At 48.0% G+C, this 15,548-nt stretch overlaps 1 protein-coding gene across 1 annotated transcript; it reads right to left on the bottom strand.

Moving 5' to 3' along the window:
- Positions 1–1,767, bottom strand: IUM83_03442 (uncharacterized protein; the record flags this gene model as incomplete). Its single annotated transcript, XM_067927443.1, has 3 exons — positions 1–24; positions 899–1,195; positions 1,285–1,767. The coding sequence occupies 3 exons, from the start codon at positions 1,765–1,767 to the stop codon at positions 1–3; spliced, it is 804 nt and encodes a 267-aa protein (XP_067791890.1).
- Positions 1,768–15,548: the final 13,781 nt, after the last annotated feature.

The raw sequence follows: 15,548 nt of genomic DNA, 5'->3' as shown, positions 1-15,548 counted from the left end.
TTAGTAGTTCTTCTTGAACTTGCCCTACAGTAGATTTGGACAAGCTCAGCGTTATCTCCACGCCGGCCGTGCGTAGCAACGCTTGGCGGACGTAATCCCACCCAAAAACGGCAAAAGAAGTTGCTGAATCATATCCACCAGTGCCACGTCGCCAGCATTGAGTGAGCATCAACTCGCGTAGCGCTTGACAAAATCGAGCAGCGCGAGATAATGGGCCGAGCGATACCATGTGCGAGATCGGGAGCTGTTTCCGTCCAAACTCGCCGAAATTCCTATCGAAGTTTTTCAGACTCTCGAATCGCAAACTGTTCTAGCACTTACAGTAGTCATACTGATGTACCCCATCAAGCCTTCGAACGGAAAACAGTAATCGCTTTTGAATGTACAGAGTGTGAAGCTACGCTGACTCATATCCCATGCAATTTGCAGTCTTCTTCGATAAGTGCTTCTTCAATGAGGGAGTAGCACAACGCTGAAACTTTTTCATGAAATGGTTGAGCGAGGTTAAACAACGCTCGAAGCTGGAGTTCCGTTTTGAGAGAAACGTCAGCCTCGAACGTGAGACGAGAATATGAGCGCGCAAGTGTGGTGTTAACTCCAGCTACGTCCTGGTTTTTGACATCAATCCAGCCTACCTGGCGCCCTTGAACCTTGTGATATTGCAATCCATTGACCTCGATCGAATCGAATTGAGCAACCCACACGACCGCAGTGCGACCTTCGGTCTCAAATTTGCAAAGCGTATACTTGCAATGGACATTCCCATGGGCTTCATTCATGGAGAAGCGAAATTTGAAGGCCTGTGATAGCACACTGTCGGACCTTAGAAGAACCTAACATGTACGGAGAACAATTAGTAAAAGTACACATTACAATCAAGTTGCAAGTGTTCACGTACGCGATGATCGTAGCACTGGTTCTCCAGCCTTTCTGTGCCCATCACCCTCCACAGCGCGTTACCAGTCACCCGTGCAGGGAAGGGCAGCGTCGTATTAGACTCCATGATAAATGCGTCCATGCCCCCATACTTTTTCATCTGAGCGTGCACAAAGCACGCTGTTGCGTCTCTGTAAGCTGGCCCTCGCAGCACCATTTGCATTTCTGCTAAAGCGTTTTCTGCCTGGGCCAAATGGCTTTTGACGATGGCATCATCGTTATTGAGAGGGATATTGCATCGACGATTTATGGAGTAAATCTAGATTTGAAACAGCACGAATCGACCGTTGTGTTTAGTTAGTGTCAGTACCGCGAAAAATATCTGTCACCAAACTCGACAGAGCATACCTTCACATTCGATTGACGATGCAAAAGTGCTGTCAATTGCATTCCAACCTCGTACTCGGCTAGAAGCCGTTCTCGCAATTCTTGGTTCTGATTCTGAGCCCGCCATCTCTCCTTAAGCTGACGTTCGGCAATTCTTTGCCACACGAAGCCGTTGTCCTTTTTCCGGGGGACGATTAACCGATAGTGTTGCTTGGCGCTGGAGAATGGAATAATACTTGCTTTTGTGGAAACATCTCCGAGATCGTACTCCACTCTGGTGTCTTGTTGATGTTTGTAGATTTCTCGAAGTTGAGCGAGCTCAGTTTGAAGTTTTCTCGACTCGAGACGAAGACTGTCGAGCTCAATCTTTTCGCGACGCACACGCTTTTTCTTGGGCTGCTTGGGTTTGCCGTCGGCGTCAAAGGAGGAGCTGGAGGGGGGCAGACCGGCCTTCTGACTGTTTCCAAACTCACAGGAACGGAGTGTCTCCAAGGGTGCCTTCATCGCCTCGTCAGCTTGGAAATGACGTTCGTGACGGCGACCCGTTTTCAAGAGAGTCAGAATGTGACACAGCATGTGTTACTATACAAATATGTGATTGGTCAAAGTGGCATAAGCAATCAAGAGAATAATCGCGAGTATCACGGATGCACTACTTTCCACCGTAATCACCAATTTTCCTCCTTGTGTTTGTTTACTTTGCCTCCGTGATCCATGTACCGTGAACTTGTGTTCACGAGGGGGATATGACAAGTCCTGGCACTGTTATAATATCCCAGATACGTTTTCAAATTATGCCCCAAATGATAAAAGCTAGCACTAAAAACTTTTCTGGCACTCAGAGCTGTAACAGCTCATCCACGGTACTGCGCGCTACGTGGCAACACCAAAAAAATAAACAAGCACAACCGACAAGAGTCTGCAAGAGGATCGTCAGGGCCCCGCAACACAAGAGGACCATGAGTCTGCCTTGTAACAAGCGCCAACGGATCACGGGGGTAGTGGTGAAGACTGAGCCTGCTGTGAAAGCGCTGCAGGAAAAGGTGGCGCCGCGAAGAAGGCCGCCGTGAGGAGATTGGAGAAGGCTGTCGTCGAGGAGATCGGCGTTGTAGCGACCGCTGTGTACAGGAGACCGCCGTCTAGGAGGATACAGATGTCATGCAGGTGCACGTGCCGGCGCGTGTTGTTGAGAAGTAGGAGCACGAGCTGCCTCTTCTCCTGCGCGTCCTCGCCGCTGAAGAGCTCCGCCAGCTTGACGAGCTTCGGCACGTTGCGCTCGTGCAGCGCGGCCGAGTGCTGGAAAATTCACCAACACCTCCACGTACAGGCGCAGCGCGCGTGTTCTTGAGCAGCACTTTGGCGTACACGACGTCCAGCAGCTACGTGGACACGGCGTGCAGCGCGTCCCAGCGCTTGGCGCGCTTCAGGCCCCGGAACGCCAGCTGCGTCAGGTGCACGAGCCCCGCGCAGTGCAGCAGGCTCAGCGGCTTGTCGGCGGCCACGTTGGTGCTCGCCAGCAGCGGTGGCAAACACTTCGCTGTGCTTTGTTGCTGTTGTGAAGTACTGGTCCTCACGGTTGCCTCTGTGCCAGGTTGGCTTTTGGTCCAGTACGGTTGAGTGCAGTCAGACTAGTAGAAGGCACGACAGCTAGAAGCAGAGAGGGAGAAACTTCACTTCACAAAATACAAACGGGAGGAACAAGCATCTTTACTCCCAGCTAGCCTTCTCGCCTTCTACATTCATTCGTGTCTGTGAGGTGTGAGTTGTCGACGCACGCAAGTCAGTCAAGTTTCAAGTGTTGCTTCTGTTTCCACCTGGAGCACAGTACTGTGGATGAGCTGTTACAGATCTAATGCATTTTGTAATGTTGCAATGGGTATTTATTTAACGAAATGATAAATATACGTATACTTAAGTAATTATAATTGTCGGCTTCCCTGATTCCTGAGCTTGCAGGGCGTCGAGGCCATGCAACGATAGCGTATCGTGCGTAAATCGTGTTTCACGTTGCCTGTTCGTTTCCGATGTAGCCTTCGTACGTGCTGTTCCCGTGGCCTTCCCACAGTTTAGCCAGTGTTTCGCCCCGGGTTTAATTAAGATATTGAACTTCACTTTCGCCTTCTCATCGCTTCCGTGGCTCCCTCCCCGCGTCCAGTATCACTTGATCGACTCGTGTCGTTCCATCTCTTCACAACTACCACCAGTGTCTTCGTAGCCCACGTCGTGTGTCAGTTCTGCAATGTAGAACTGAATTTCGTGTCAACAGGAATCATTGCGTATAAATCGTCAACACGCGCACAGTCGATGCTCTTCATCGCGCGGGTACCCAAGTCCGTGACACGTTGTGTACTAGTGCGACAGCAGCAGTGTGACTGCTTCATCCGTTGGCCAATCAGCCGGGCCAGCTCCCCAGTCAAACACAGCGAGTGGACCAGAACCAGCCGATACACTCTCCAACTTATTATCGGCACCACATAATGAACCGCGTAATGCGCCAAGCTAGAGGTTCCCTCTCTCTTGCCATAGTCATGGCGCTGCACCTCCTTCTCACCTCGATGCACCACCAGATCTCCTCTTTCATGCTTACTTGACAGCTGCACCACCAACGTCGCTACCATCCCTCCCACTTTCTCGGCAACGCCAGCAATTTGTACAGCTTGCACTGCATGGGGACCCCTCGTATCCGAGTGGTGGACAGTCTTGAACGGGGCGAGGCCCAAACGGCACTTTTGGGTGAAGCTATGGAAAAAGTCACTGATATCAACCCCGACAAATTAGCAAGGTCGAAGTTGCAAAGTCTACTTTGGAAATGTGTTATCCAGAGTGATGATTTGGGCATTCTTGCCAAACTAGTCGATCATTTCAAGAAGATTAACCCAAGTGACCTGGAATCTGTTCTCAAAGAGGTTCCAGAACATGTGGCATCTTTGGATACGAAAGACGAGAAGTTCAAAGCGATAGCGTCAATCACTGCACTGCGGATGGAGTGGCTGAATCAGCAGATCGACAAAATGGACCAGCCATTTACATGGGAAATGCCTGACGCGCTTTTCATCGATAACGCTCGCGTCCAAGCCTTCCTGAGGGGTCCCGAAACCACGATGACTACACAAGGGCTGGTGTACTTTCGGAATCGGAAGAATGCCAAACGATGGACTGGCCACGTGCAAGAGAATGCAACTTTTGAGAAGGTCGCCGAAGGAACTGGCTGCGACGCGTTTGTGAGAATCACGAAGACCCGCCATTATTACGATAAACGACAGAAGGAAGTCGCGGCTTTTAAGGCTGAAAAGAAAGAGCTGGTTGCGAAGCGCTTTGACGACTCTGCTCCTAGCGTGGTAGGCCGAAAGCGCCCTCGAGACGAAAACAACGAAGCCGCTGAAGACAGCAAAGATGATGTGGAGATGGAGGAAAGACGCAAATTAAGAAAAGTGGTGCCATGATAGAAAATTTGCATTCATTAATGATTGATGAGAATTGATCAATTCATTAATGATTGATAGGAAGTGATCATACCGATCCCCACGAAGTACTCGCAGCTTCGTGTGCTTTTATCCTTATTATCAGTTTTTCTCAATAGGACTCAAGCCATGTCGGACGACGAACGTGAGGAGTTGTCCAATCAAGACCCGGACTTTGATGAAGACTTCGGCGGCAACGAGTGGCCATTCAGCGGCAAAGGTGGGCTCGACGATATTCCGGTTCCGACGGGAGCTGCGTGTGCCAAGATCAGCAGCATCTTGGGAAGAGCCAGCGAGCACTCGGGAGATTTTTCCTTTGGAGGGCAAGCCGACCAGTTGCCCCCAGTTCCATGCATATTTGTCGATGGGGTGGGGCCCGTTCCAGTGCCTCTATGGGAAGAAAGAGCCCAGCGACTCATCGAAAAGTGCGAGAATTATCCGTTTGGTCACAAGATGGACACCAAGATGGACGAGAACGTTCGGAAGAGCTGGGAGTTGCAGCCTGACAAGGTGCAGATCAAGAATCCAATGTGGAAGGCAGGAATTGAGAAGATGGCGGTGACTATAGCTGATCGACTGGGGTACAAGAACATTCCGCTGCAGTGCCTCTTGTACAAGTTGCTCGTGTATGGAGAAGGAGGTCACTTCTTGAAGCACCAAGACACAGAGAAGGAGAATGGTATGATAGCGACGTTGGTCGTGCAACCGCCCAGCTTGCATGAAGGGGGAGATTTGGTAGTGTACCGAAATGGAGAGGTCACATATCGTCATGACTTCGGGAAAGCTGACGGAACTGCAACGTATCTACCACATTATGCTGTTCATTACGCTGATGCAGAGCATGCAGTGGAGAAAGTGACAAAGGGGTACCGGCTCGCGTTGGTGTACTCGATTTGTCTGCCGGTAAACATGCAGCACCTGGAGCGGAACCCAAATCGACCGATGAGCGGAGAACTATCCGATACCTTTGAGACTATGACGTCAGGAGACAACAGTTTTGCACTGTTTTTGGTTCATGAGTACACCGAGAAGAGCATTCGGGGGTACGGATCGATTGCACTGAAAGGCGTTGACCGCGCGAGATTTCTGGCACTGGAGGAAGCCAACAATCACGTTTCTGGGGAGAAGAAGTTGCAATTCCACATCACAAAATTGTACCACCATATTATTTTTTATGGCAGCTATGGGCATATAGGTGATTGGTATGAAGAACTCCGCGAGGAGAAAGTGAGCTGGTACACTATGGCTGGAAAATTCCTTGTCCCTATCGACGAGGTGAAACTCAAATTCAACTTTCTCAATCCGTACATGGAAACCCACTGTCAGTTTTGGCAGAAGCCGTACGGAAGTAGTGACATGCACGGTTATTTGGGTAACGAGGGCCCGACGAAAGATAGCGTATATTCGCGATTCGCAATTGTCGCCTGGCCTGAAGTGGAGAGCGTGGAGTTTACAATCAAATTTGTCAGCTTGACTTCCGCCTTTACGACTCTGCGAGATCAAAATTCCGTCGATACTGCCAGGCTGCAGAATCTCATTGAACTCGCGAGCACGAAACTGTCGGATATGGGAACACAGGTGGCTGTGGACAGACGATCAAGAGATTCGCATGAGACCGAGGATTCTGTCTCTGTTTCCATTGGCGTCTGTCAAGTTTTGTGCCAGCTGTTGGGGAGCACTGGAACTACATCCCTGGCGAACCTATTCTTCAAGGACATCTTCAGACGTTTGAATAATAAAGGACAAGTTGCTTCAGAGATTACCCAACTTGTGCGGCAGTTCACATGGGCGGGGATTGGTAAGGCGCTGCTGGATGCGCTGGATAATAAGAACAAGAGCGAGGCCATAGTTCATACACTTGCGGTGGCCAGAGCTTTCAACCCTGGAGAAGCTCAGCAAGCTTTGTCGGCACTGGCAGTTGAGCAAGCCGTGGGGATCACAGACGACGATTTGATCTCGAGGGGACCACTCAAGGAACTCTGCAGTTTGGTTTTCAGCAATTGCAGCGACCCTATTATCCATAACCTCTCACGCAAGTTTGAACAAATGAACCCACGGCTACTAAACCCCGTCATCGAAATATTTTCAGACTATCTTGAAGATATTGCTTTTCCCGAGGACAAGAAAGCACTGTTCGTGTCGATTATATCGGGCCGCATTGAGTGGCTGAAGAAGCAGATTCGCGTGCTAGAGATGCCGTTTTCTTGGGCGATGCCTGTTGCAGAGTTTCCGGAATCTGCCGACGTAGAAAAGTTTCTACGCAGCCCAATTGAGGCTATCACCACAATTGGAATTATGCGCTTTGAAGGCTGGGGTGCAAATCATCTCGCTCTAAAATACAGGTATCTCCAGATGAATGCCTCGTTTGACATGGAAGATCACGGTCGTGGCACTGATTCGTTTGTGAAGATAACGAAGACACGGGCGTGGTACGACGAGAACAAAGAGAACCTGCCATATTTGAAGAAAGACCTTGCGGATTTGATGAACGCCACGGTGGAGACCCTGGTTAAGATCATATCGAAGAGAGGCTGGACTCGTCCAAAATGAATCTGAACCAGGTCGCAAGTTCGAGCGTAGCGACAAAGATCTTACCTTCCAACACTTAGCTTTTTAATACATGATATTTTACGTGTTCTGCTCGAATATTTATAGAAACTGAAGTGAATAAAAAGCACTGTTTTTGTACAACTACTTCCGTTCGTTGGAGTGCTCGGTCAACCCCACCAGCTCTTTTTTGAACGCCGTTATTTAAACCATTCACACGTCTCCGTAATTTTCAGGCGTTACGACCCTCATCTGCAGGAAGGTCCCAAACCAACGTAGACGTACGCGAGTTTGATATTGTGTAAGTTTGTCGAAAAATATCAAGGTTATCGCTTTCTGTACTAGATTAGACTAATGATCGATATCGACATGGTTGACATCAGAAACCATCTTTCACATTATTGCAATAGTCATGACTGACTGGCTGTGAATGACCAAGCCAGTCTTCTTCACCGGCCGCACTGCGGAATTTTGCTGTTAAGGAATAATGGCTTCAATTGAGGTAGATTTTGAAGAGGGCGAGTGGCCATTTGGTGGAGATGGGGAACCTGAAGACGTGCTAGTTCCTATCGGAGCTGCGTGTACCAAAATCAATGAAATACTTGCTTCTGCCGATGAAAGCGCTGGGGAATACTCCTTTGGAGGGAGAGCAGATACACTGCCAGTCGCGCCAGGTCTTGTCATCAACGGGGTGGGGGAAATTGGAGTTCCGTTGGGCCAAGAGCAAGCTGAAAAGTTGATCGCCAAGGGTGAGAAGTCGCCTTTTGGCCACAACTATGACACGAAGATGGATGAGAACGTCCGTAAGTCGTGGCAGATCGCGCCAGACCAAGTGGAGATCGCGAACCCTCTCTGGGCTGCTGGGCTTGAAGAGCTCACGACTATGATTGCTCAGCGCTTGGGCTATGACTCGGTTCCGCTGCTGTGCTTCCTGTACAAGTTGCTGGTCTATGGAGAAGGCGGCCACTTCGTCAAACACCAAGACACAGAAAAAGAGGATGGTATGATCGCGACGCTGGTTGTTCAGCTACCGAGCAGTCATGAAGGAGGCGACCTGGTGGTGTATCGCGGCGGGAAAGAGCGATACCGCCACGATTTCGGCAAGGCAGAGGGTACGGCGGCATTTTTCCCCCATTACGCGGTTCACTATGCTGACGCTCAGCACGCGCTGGAAGAAGTCACGAAGGGGTATCGCCTCGCTTTGGTCTACTCGATTTGTTTGCCCACTACGATGCGCCATCTTGAGAAGGATTCCAACGCACCGACGAGTGATGATCTTATGGATGCTATCAGTGAAATGGAAGAGGGGAAAGAGTCTCTTGCGTTGCTGTTGGAGCAGGAGTACAGTCCAAAAAGCATCGGGAAATTGGGCATGGGCGCTCTGAAACACATTGATAGTGCGAGATTTCGTGCTCTTAGCGAAGCGAATACTGCCGTACCCGCCGACAAAAAACTCGAGTTTTTTCTTGCGAAGCTGTCCCACAAAATTGTCTCGTGCCCGATGGGAGCAATCCACAATGACTGGAAAGAAGAGGAGCGCAAGCAATCTATCCATTGGTACTCTTCGAGTGGCGAGGGTCTCGGGCGTCTGAGGGACGCCAAATTGAAATGCAAGCTCAATTTCTTGAATCCATCTCGAGCAACTTTCACTCAGCTATGGGAACCCCATGGAGACAGTAACGAAGAGCCGTACACGGGTAATGAGGGTCCTACCAGGAATACGAAGTATTCGAGATTCGCAATTGTGGCATGGCCAGCTGTCCAGCATGCCGAAAATGCACTAAATACAATGACTGTAGAACTTGCTGTAGAGGCTTTAGTACCTCGAAAGCCCATTGATGCTGCAGTGCTTCGCACGTTTCTCGATGTGGCCAGTAAGAAGCTTGGCACAGGGAAACAGTTCTCTGGTAGTGATGCTAAAGCTTCCGTGCGATTCTGTCGAACGTTCTTCGAGCTGTTGGTTGAAGCGGGAGACAAAGGTCTTACAACGCTGTTCCTTACCAAGTATTGCCCTCGTCTCGGTGAGCTGAGCGAAAATACATCTCTGATTCCAGGGCTTACGAAAGTGGTGAAAGAATTTGATTGGAATGACATCGGTGCGGCCATGCTGGACATTCTTGGGCATGTAACGCATGAATACCAGGAAGAAGATTTTGGAGAATCCGAGCTTGAATTGACGCTGCAAGTTATTGATGGGCTAGATGATGGTGCTGCTCTGCAAGCTCTTCTGAAAATGGCGGTGGCACTGGCTATTAAGGATGATACTACGGATCCGGAGAGCCGTGACGAACTTGTTGACTTGAACACTTCCAAGGTTACTGGAATCCTGTGGAAGCACGCTATCAGCTCTACTGATTGCGGTCCGTTCGAGGCGTTGATAAATCACTTTTTGCAGAAAGACCCGAGCGTCATGGGTCCAATGATCGAAGTCTTTTCGCAGTATGTAGATGACCTTGACGAGGTGGATGGGAAATTCACGGGGCTAGCGTCCATTGCTACGAGAAGAGCAAGGTGGCTGAAGAGCGAGATCCGTCGCCTAGATAAACCATTTTCGTGGGAAATGGTCGATGCCAGATTCCCCGGGAACCCAAAGATTGAGGCATTCCTACGCGGCCCCGATACCTCCATGAAGATTGTGCGAGCAAAGCCGTTCACTGGCCTCCCTGAAGCTCGGAAGTATGCTGCGGACTGTGTGCGTGGGATGCAAGATGGAGCGTCCTTCACGATGAAACCTGCAGGAAAAGGCAAGCAGGCATACGTTACGATCTCGAAAACCAAGAAATGGTACAACGACTGCCAGAAAAAGGTGCGTGAGTACCAGGCTGAGAGGACGAAGCTCAAAGAGCTCTACAAAGAGGGCAAAGTGGCCAAGAGAGCACGCACGGAGTAACCAGCTTACGTTATGACGGCCGTGTAGTAGCGGAAGCCGTCATTTTGTTTCACATTTTAACCCCTTTTTACCGATTTTTTTGTTCAAACTCGCATGCTCTGGATAGCAGTGACCCCGGAGGGAGTGCTGTGGCCAGCCCAACACACATTAATTAGGCACCCGGTAGCTGGCTCCAGTGAAACTGATGCCGGTAAACTGAAGCCGGTAACCAGTATTGAGGTTTTGGGACTTTCCACAACTGGTCTGCATCCATCCGGGTGGTGCCGATTGAAGTCATCAAGCGCTTACTGGACGTTGGATCGATGTGTCGGCTAATCTGGATGCTGTCCAGCCGAAGCAACAGATCAGAGAGTGCCTTCGGACTACAATATGCGCCGGCCTCTTCGTTGCCGGCGAGCACCTCACACGGAGTCAGCGAAGACTCACTACGCACATTAGTGGACCAGTGCAGCAACAAATAGAAGCTATATAGACCTAATCCTATTCATCATGTCTGCAGCAATGAACTCTGGGGTGAGGCTGTTCTTTCCAAATGGTACGGCACTACTAGGGTCCATGGTTTGCTAGTATCTAACGCGGTCACCTCTATGCGTAGATTTTGCTGTCCAGGGTGCGTTCTAAACTTCTGGAACAACGATCAACCGGACTGTGAGCTCTCCCCACCAAGCAGCCAAAAGATATTTGTGTCGAGTCAGGCTACGGAGGTGGATTGAAGCTACTCTCGCGGAATTTGACAACCTTACTCAAGCAACAGCAACTCGTAAATCTGGTGTTGGGATTCCGGCTGATATTGGCCTTCCACACCGTGTGGAGTGTTATTCACATGCGTCGTTCCTCAACCGCTTTTCAAGTGAGTCTAGTCTTTTCGACATGTTCGTTTGTAATGAGTTCTCTCCGCACATGCACGAGTAATAAGCGATCTCAGCACCTGCTACTTCTACATCACAACGAGAAGAGATTGAGCGGATGAGGAAATGCGAGCGGAATCTGTGGAAAGCCCGTTTTAGTAGTTTGATTTCATTATTAGTAACTCTTTTAGTAATATTACTATTTTCACTCGTCCACTTCGTAATAGTAATACAATTAGTAAATCAAAATCGTCTCCCAAATTATTAATATTACTTAATGGGTGAAATGGATATCTTAACTTACTAATTAGTATCAATCCCACTTCCCATACGCCTTACCCATCTTTCACCTTTCTGCGTGCGCAGGCAAAGGATCTCCAGAAGCTGCGCTAGACGTGGGGACATGTATTGTCTGATTCCAGGGCTCATTCGAGATAGCGAAAGTCTACCAGTGTATATTACGTACGACAGCTTGTTTTTTTTTTTTGAGATGCCCGTCCCTTCGGCTCATCAACTCCAAATACAATGCCGTGCTTCGCCCGGAACAGCTCTGGATTTTAACTTGTAGACCATTAAGCATGCAGCTGAGGTAGATTTCATATTTTATTTAACTTGTTCACTCCGAGAGCATTCCATGAAACAAATTTTGATTTGTGACTCCCGGCCAAACCTGTCGAAATCGGTAACCAATGGACCAGAGAAATTTCGAATAGGTACATGTACAACTTTGTCAAGTAAGCCTGGAACACCTAGTGTCATGCATACTTGCACTAAGTATGTACTTCGTAGTACTAAGTATGGATTTGATATTGCAATGATACGAATGAGTTGGCTCGCGCGAGCTGCACGATGATCCAAGATTGTCCGAATTATTCGTCACCTAATTTTATTCTACACCCAAAAACAGCTACGGTTGCACTTTCAATGCCTGCGTTGCGGGTTTTGATCACGTTTAATGGTTTCGTTAGGCAAATAGCCAATCCTCTTTGCAAAGAATTTATTTGCTCGTAAATTACGCGAATTGCTGAACCAAAATTAAGGCTTACACGGTTTCCTACTAGTTTTCCAACCACAAGAGAAGGTTTGGAGTTGCATAGAGTTAAATGTTGGAATTATTGATCATTGCTTCGACACTCATTGGCTACAAAACGTTGTGTGCATTTATAAAATCGTGGGCTAATGGATGAACACTGCATAAACGATAGTGGGCTCCTTAAACATGCCTAAACTAACCGAAAGTAATTGTTGGGCACGCGTTGTTGCCGTTCGTAGCCTCACGGCACGGATACATTGCTCAAGCACTGCCTGCGAGCGCTACAATCGATCGAGCCAACGAAGTATTTAGCACCAGAAACTCCGCCAGTATTGGAAAAAGCTCGAATGGAGGCTCCCACGTACTGCCTCACGAGTGACATCAGTTTTGATCTTGGTTGCCTTTAACTAATGCTCGTGCTGGCACAATTGCTAGCATGAAATTTTTGTATAGAGCGCGATAATGTCTAGTTAATTGTGTCCAATGCCATGTGGTACTCCAGTCTTCAGTCAAGCAACCGAGGCCCTTTTGGCAAGGGGTCCGCCATTGATGGTAACTACACCATTTCACAGTCAAATTGAGAATTTGTAGGGAAAAACTACATTCAAAACGAGAAGCTACCAACACGGTATTCGCTGTCCTGGATATTTTCTTCGATCGATGTTGCACTGAGAGTCCAAATACAACATAACTTTAATTTACTGGTTACTGCTCGCTCTCTGGCTTGAACTTCACGTAGTCATAGAGGTTTTCTCGTTTTGATTGTATATTGTCTCAATTTGATCGCAAGACGGTGTCCACCCGTCACCTATTGGTAGAATGTGTACGGGTGCTTTCTAGGATACGACAACTGGTTGGTAAGGTATGAACTCGTGCTTGAAAAAGTAGTTTGAAGAGTGCGTGGTAATGAGAACCAGAAATTAGACATTGCCGAGGATAACTAACATGTACTAAATATCCCTCATTTACTATCTAACATTTGTTTGTAATTACTTCTGTTCGCTAACGTTTAGGCGAGCACTACTGTAGTACAGAATTCGGAAATAAATGCGGCGGTCAATTGTGTCAAGCTTTTCTCGCCTGAGGGTGGACATGGAAACACTTCCTCAACGTTCATGTACAGTTAATAAGTCCATGAACTTAGACCATAAAAAATATTTAGATCAATTGTCGCCTTCAAGTCGCATCATAATGCCAACACAAACGAGCTCCTTGATAATGCCAGGTGAACATAATGATCATCGATATTTCCGGGGGGATCATAGATAAGAGCAAGTAGCGCAAGATGATTTCTTTGCTTGGTGGAGTCAGCGTTTCCGACGCCAAGTTTGTCAATTTCGACTAGTGGGTTACGACTGTCAGTCCTCCAACGAAATTCGCTGTTTCTGATGTACGAGAATATCTCGAATGCCAGCACTTCGCAGCAGGAATTTAATTACGAGCTAGACTAAGGTAAATTTGGTTTGCTTTTGTTTGTTTTTCCAGGGTTCAGTTCAATACATCTGCTACACGTGTCACGTGCAGTCATTTTCACTTGACCGTGGCTTACATTCTCTTATCTTTCATTTTACTTTGCCGTGGTTAACGCCGTCTGCGCTCAGGGTTACCGACACCTACGGCTGTATTATCTTATTTTTGCTAGTAAAGGTTTGCGTGTTGTTCCAGTAAAGAAAAATCCGGTGAATGTCGCTCGAGTAAACAGATAAATCATTTGTCATAGGTATTATCGTTGCTTAGAGGCTATGGAAAAGAGTAGGTATTTTATTTCAATCTCTACTGGATGGGTCAACATAGCAACATAATTTGTACAACAAACAAACTATTCAAAATAACAGGCATTAATTATAATAATCACAAAGAGTTCTTCAACATCGCAGATCATATTCAACAGGGTATGTGATTAGTCAATAGTGGCACCGGAGTGGCAACCGCCTATGGACTCTGGATAAAACCCAGAGAATACCGTCGCGTTTCGCTTTAACCAGGGTTCTTCAGCTATCCCAGCCAACGCAAAGCTCTCGTCTTGGTACTATAAAGTCACTTCATGTCCGAGGGATATGTTTAACAGTTACATCGGCTAGGAAGTGAACAATCTATCGAAAGGGGAGCGTCACTTGGAAGTACGAGAGACGGGAGTTGGACTGCGACCTCAATTTTTTAAACCCTACCCAATCAAGTTCCAACGAGCTATGGAGTCGTTTCGTGAAAAACCGTACACAGGCAACGAGGGTCCTACAAAGTGTACTCCAGGTTCGCTGTTGTCATTGGCATGGCCGGCTCTCCAACGTGCCGAAATGCACTGAAGATTGTGTCTGTGGAATTGCTGTCGAAGTTTTATTGTCTCGACGGCCAGTTGGCGAGGCTTGGTGCATCAAACAGTTGCTGGGCGAATATAGGGAAGGCTTCCGTGAGATTTTGTCGGTCGTTTATCGACTTGCTGATTGATGCTGGAGATGAAGAACTAGCGACGTGATTTTTCACCAAGTTTTTGCCTCGCCTTGGCCTATTTTAACACTTAAAAGTGAGAAACCTCTCTTATCCCTGGGTGACGGTGGTGATGAATGCATTTGATTGAAATGCAATTGGGGTGGCTATGTTGGATCTACTAGGGAATAGAACGCAGGGATTCTTGGAGGGGGCGATTCAGTAAGCGGGAGGTGGTCTGCAGGCTCTTCTTAAAGTGGCGGGGCCATTGGCCATAGAGGCCGATACTATGGACCCACCGAGAAGGGTCAAGCCTGTTGATTTTGACTCCCCGATCACAGCTAATGACAGCACTATGTTCGAGACGTTGATAAACCACTTCATGCAAAAGGACCCCAGCGTGTTGGGCCCAATGATCGAACAATGTTCAGAGTATATAGGCGACTTTGAAGACTACAGCAAGCAATTCAATGAACTCGCGACCATTGTTTCCAAACGAGTAAAATAGTTGGAGAATGAGATTCAACTTTTGGTTACATCGTTTTCATGAGAAATGACCGGCGCCATGTTCCCCGGCAACCCAACGATTGAGGCGTTCCTTCGTGGCCCGAAATCAACATGAACACGGTGGGTTTGAAGCCGTTCACTAGCCTCCCTGAAGCTAGGAAGTAGCGCGAGATATGCAAAATAGAGCCTCTTTCATGATGAAACCTGCTGGAAAGGGTAAGAAGTCTTACATGACGATCACGAAAACCAGGAAGGGGTATAACGACTGCAAGAAAAATGTGCGCCAGGATCGGACTAAAATAGAGAACTCTGCAAACAGAGCCCAACCGAGAAAGCACGCGTCGATCAATTGTTTCTGTTTGGAATCGAGTCTCTTCTTTTCGTGTTAACAAGAAATCCATGCTTTAGAGTACTTGTGGGTGAGACGTTTTTGTTGTACGTTGATTGTTGCAATATTTGTTTGTACTAGGCCATCGAAAACTAATGAGCACTGGCACTTCCACCAAGTGTATGTAGAGATGAATTAGTACGAAATGGTTAGATCCCTGAACACACGCGGATGACTTGTCACTGTA

The sequence above is a fragment of the Phytophthora cinnamomi genome, assembly GCF_018691715.1.
Source record: "Phytophthora cinnamomi strain GKB4 chromosome Unknown Contig38, whole genome shotgun sequence".
Classification (NCBI taxonomy): domain Eukaryota; phylum Oomycota; class Peronosporomycetes; order Peronosporales; family Peronosporaceae; genus Phytophthora; species Phytophthora cinnamomi.
The sequence above is the reverse complement of the archived record's forward strand: the minus strand, read 5'-3'. Positions and strand labels throughout refer to the sequence as shown.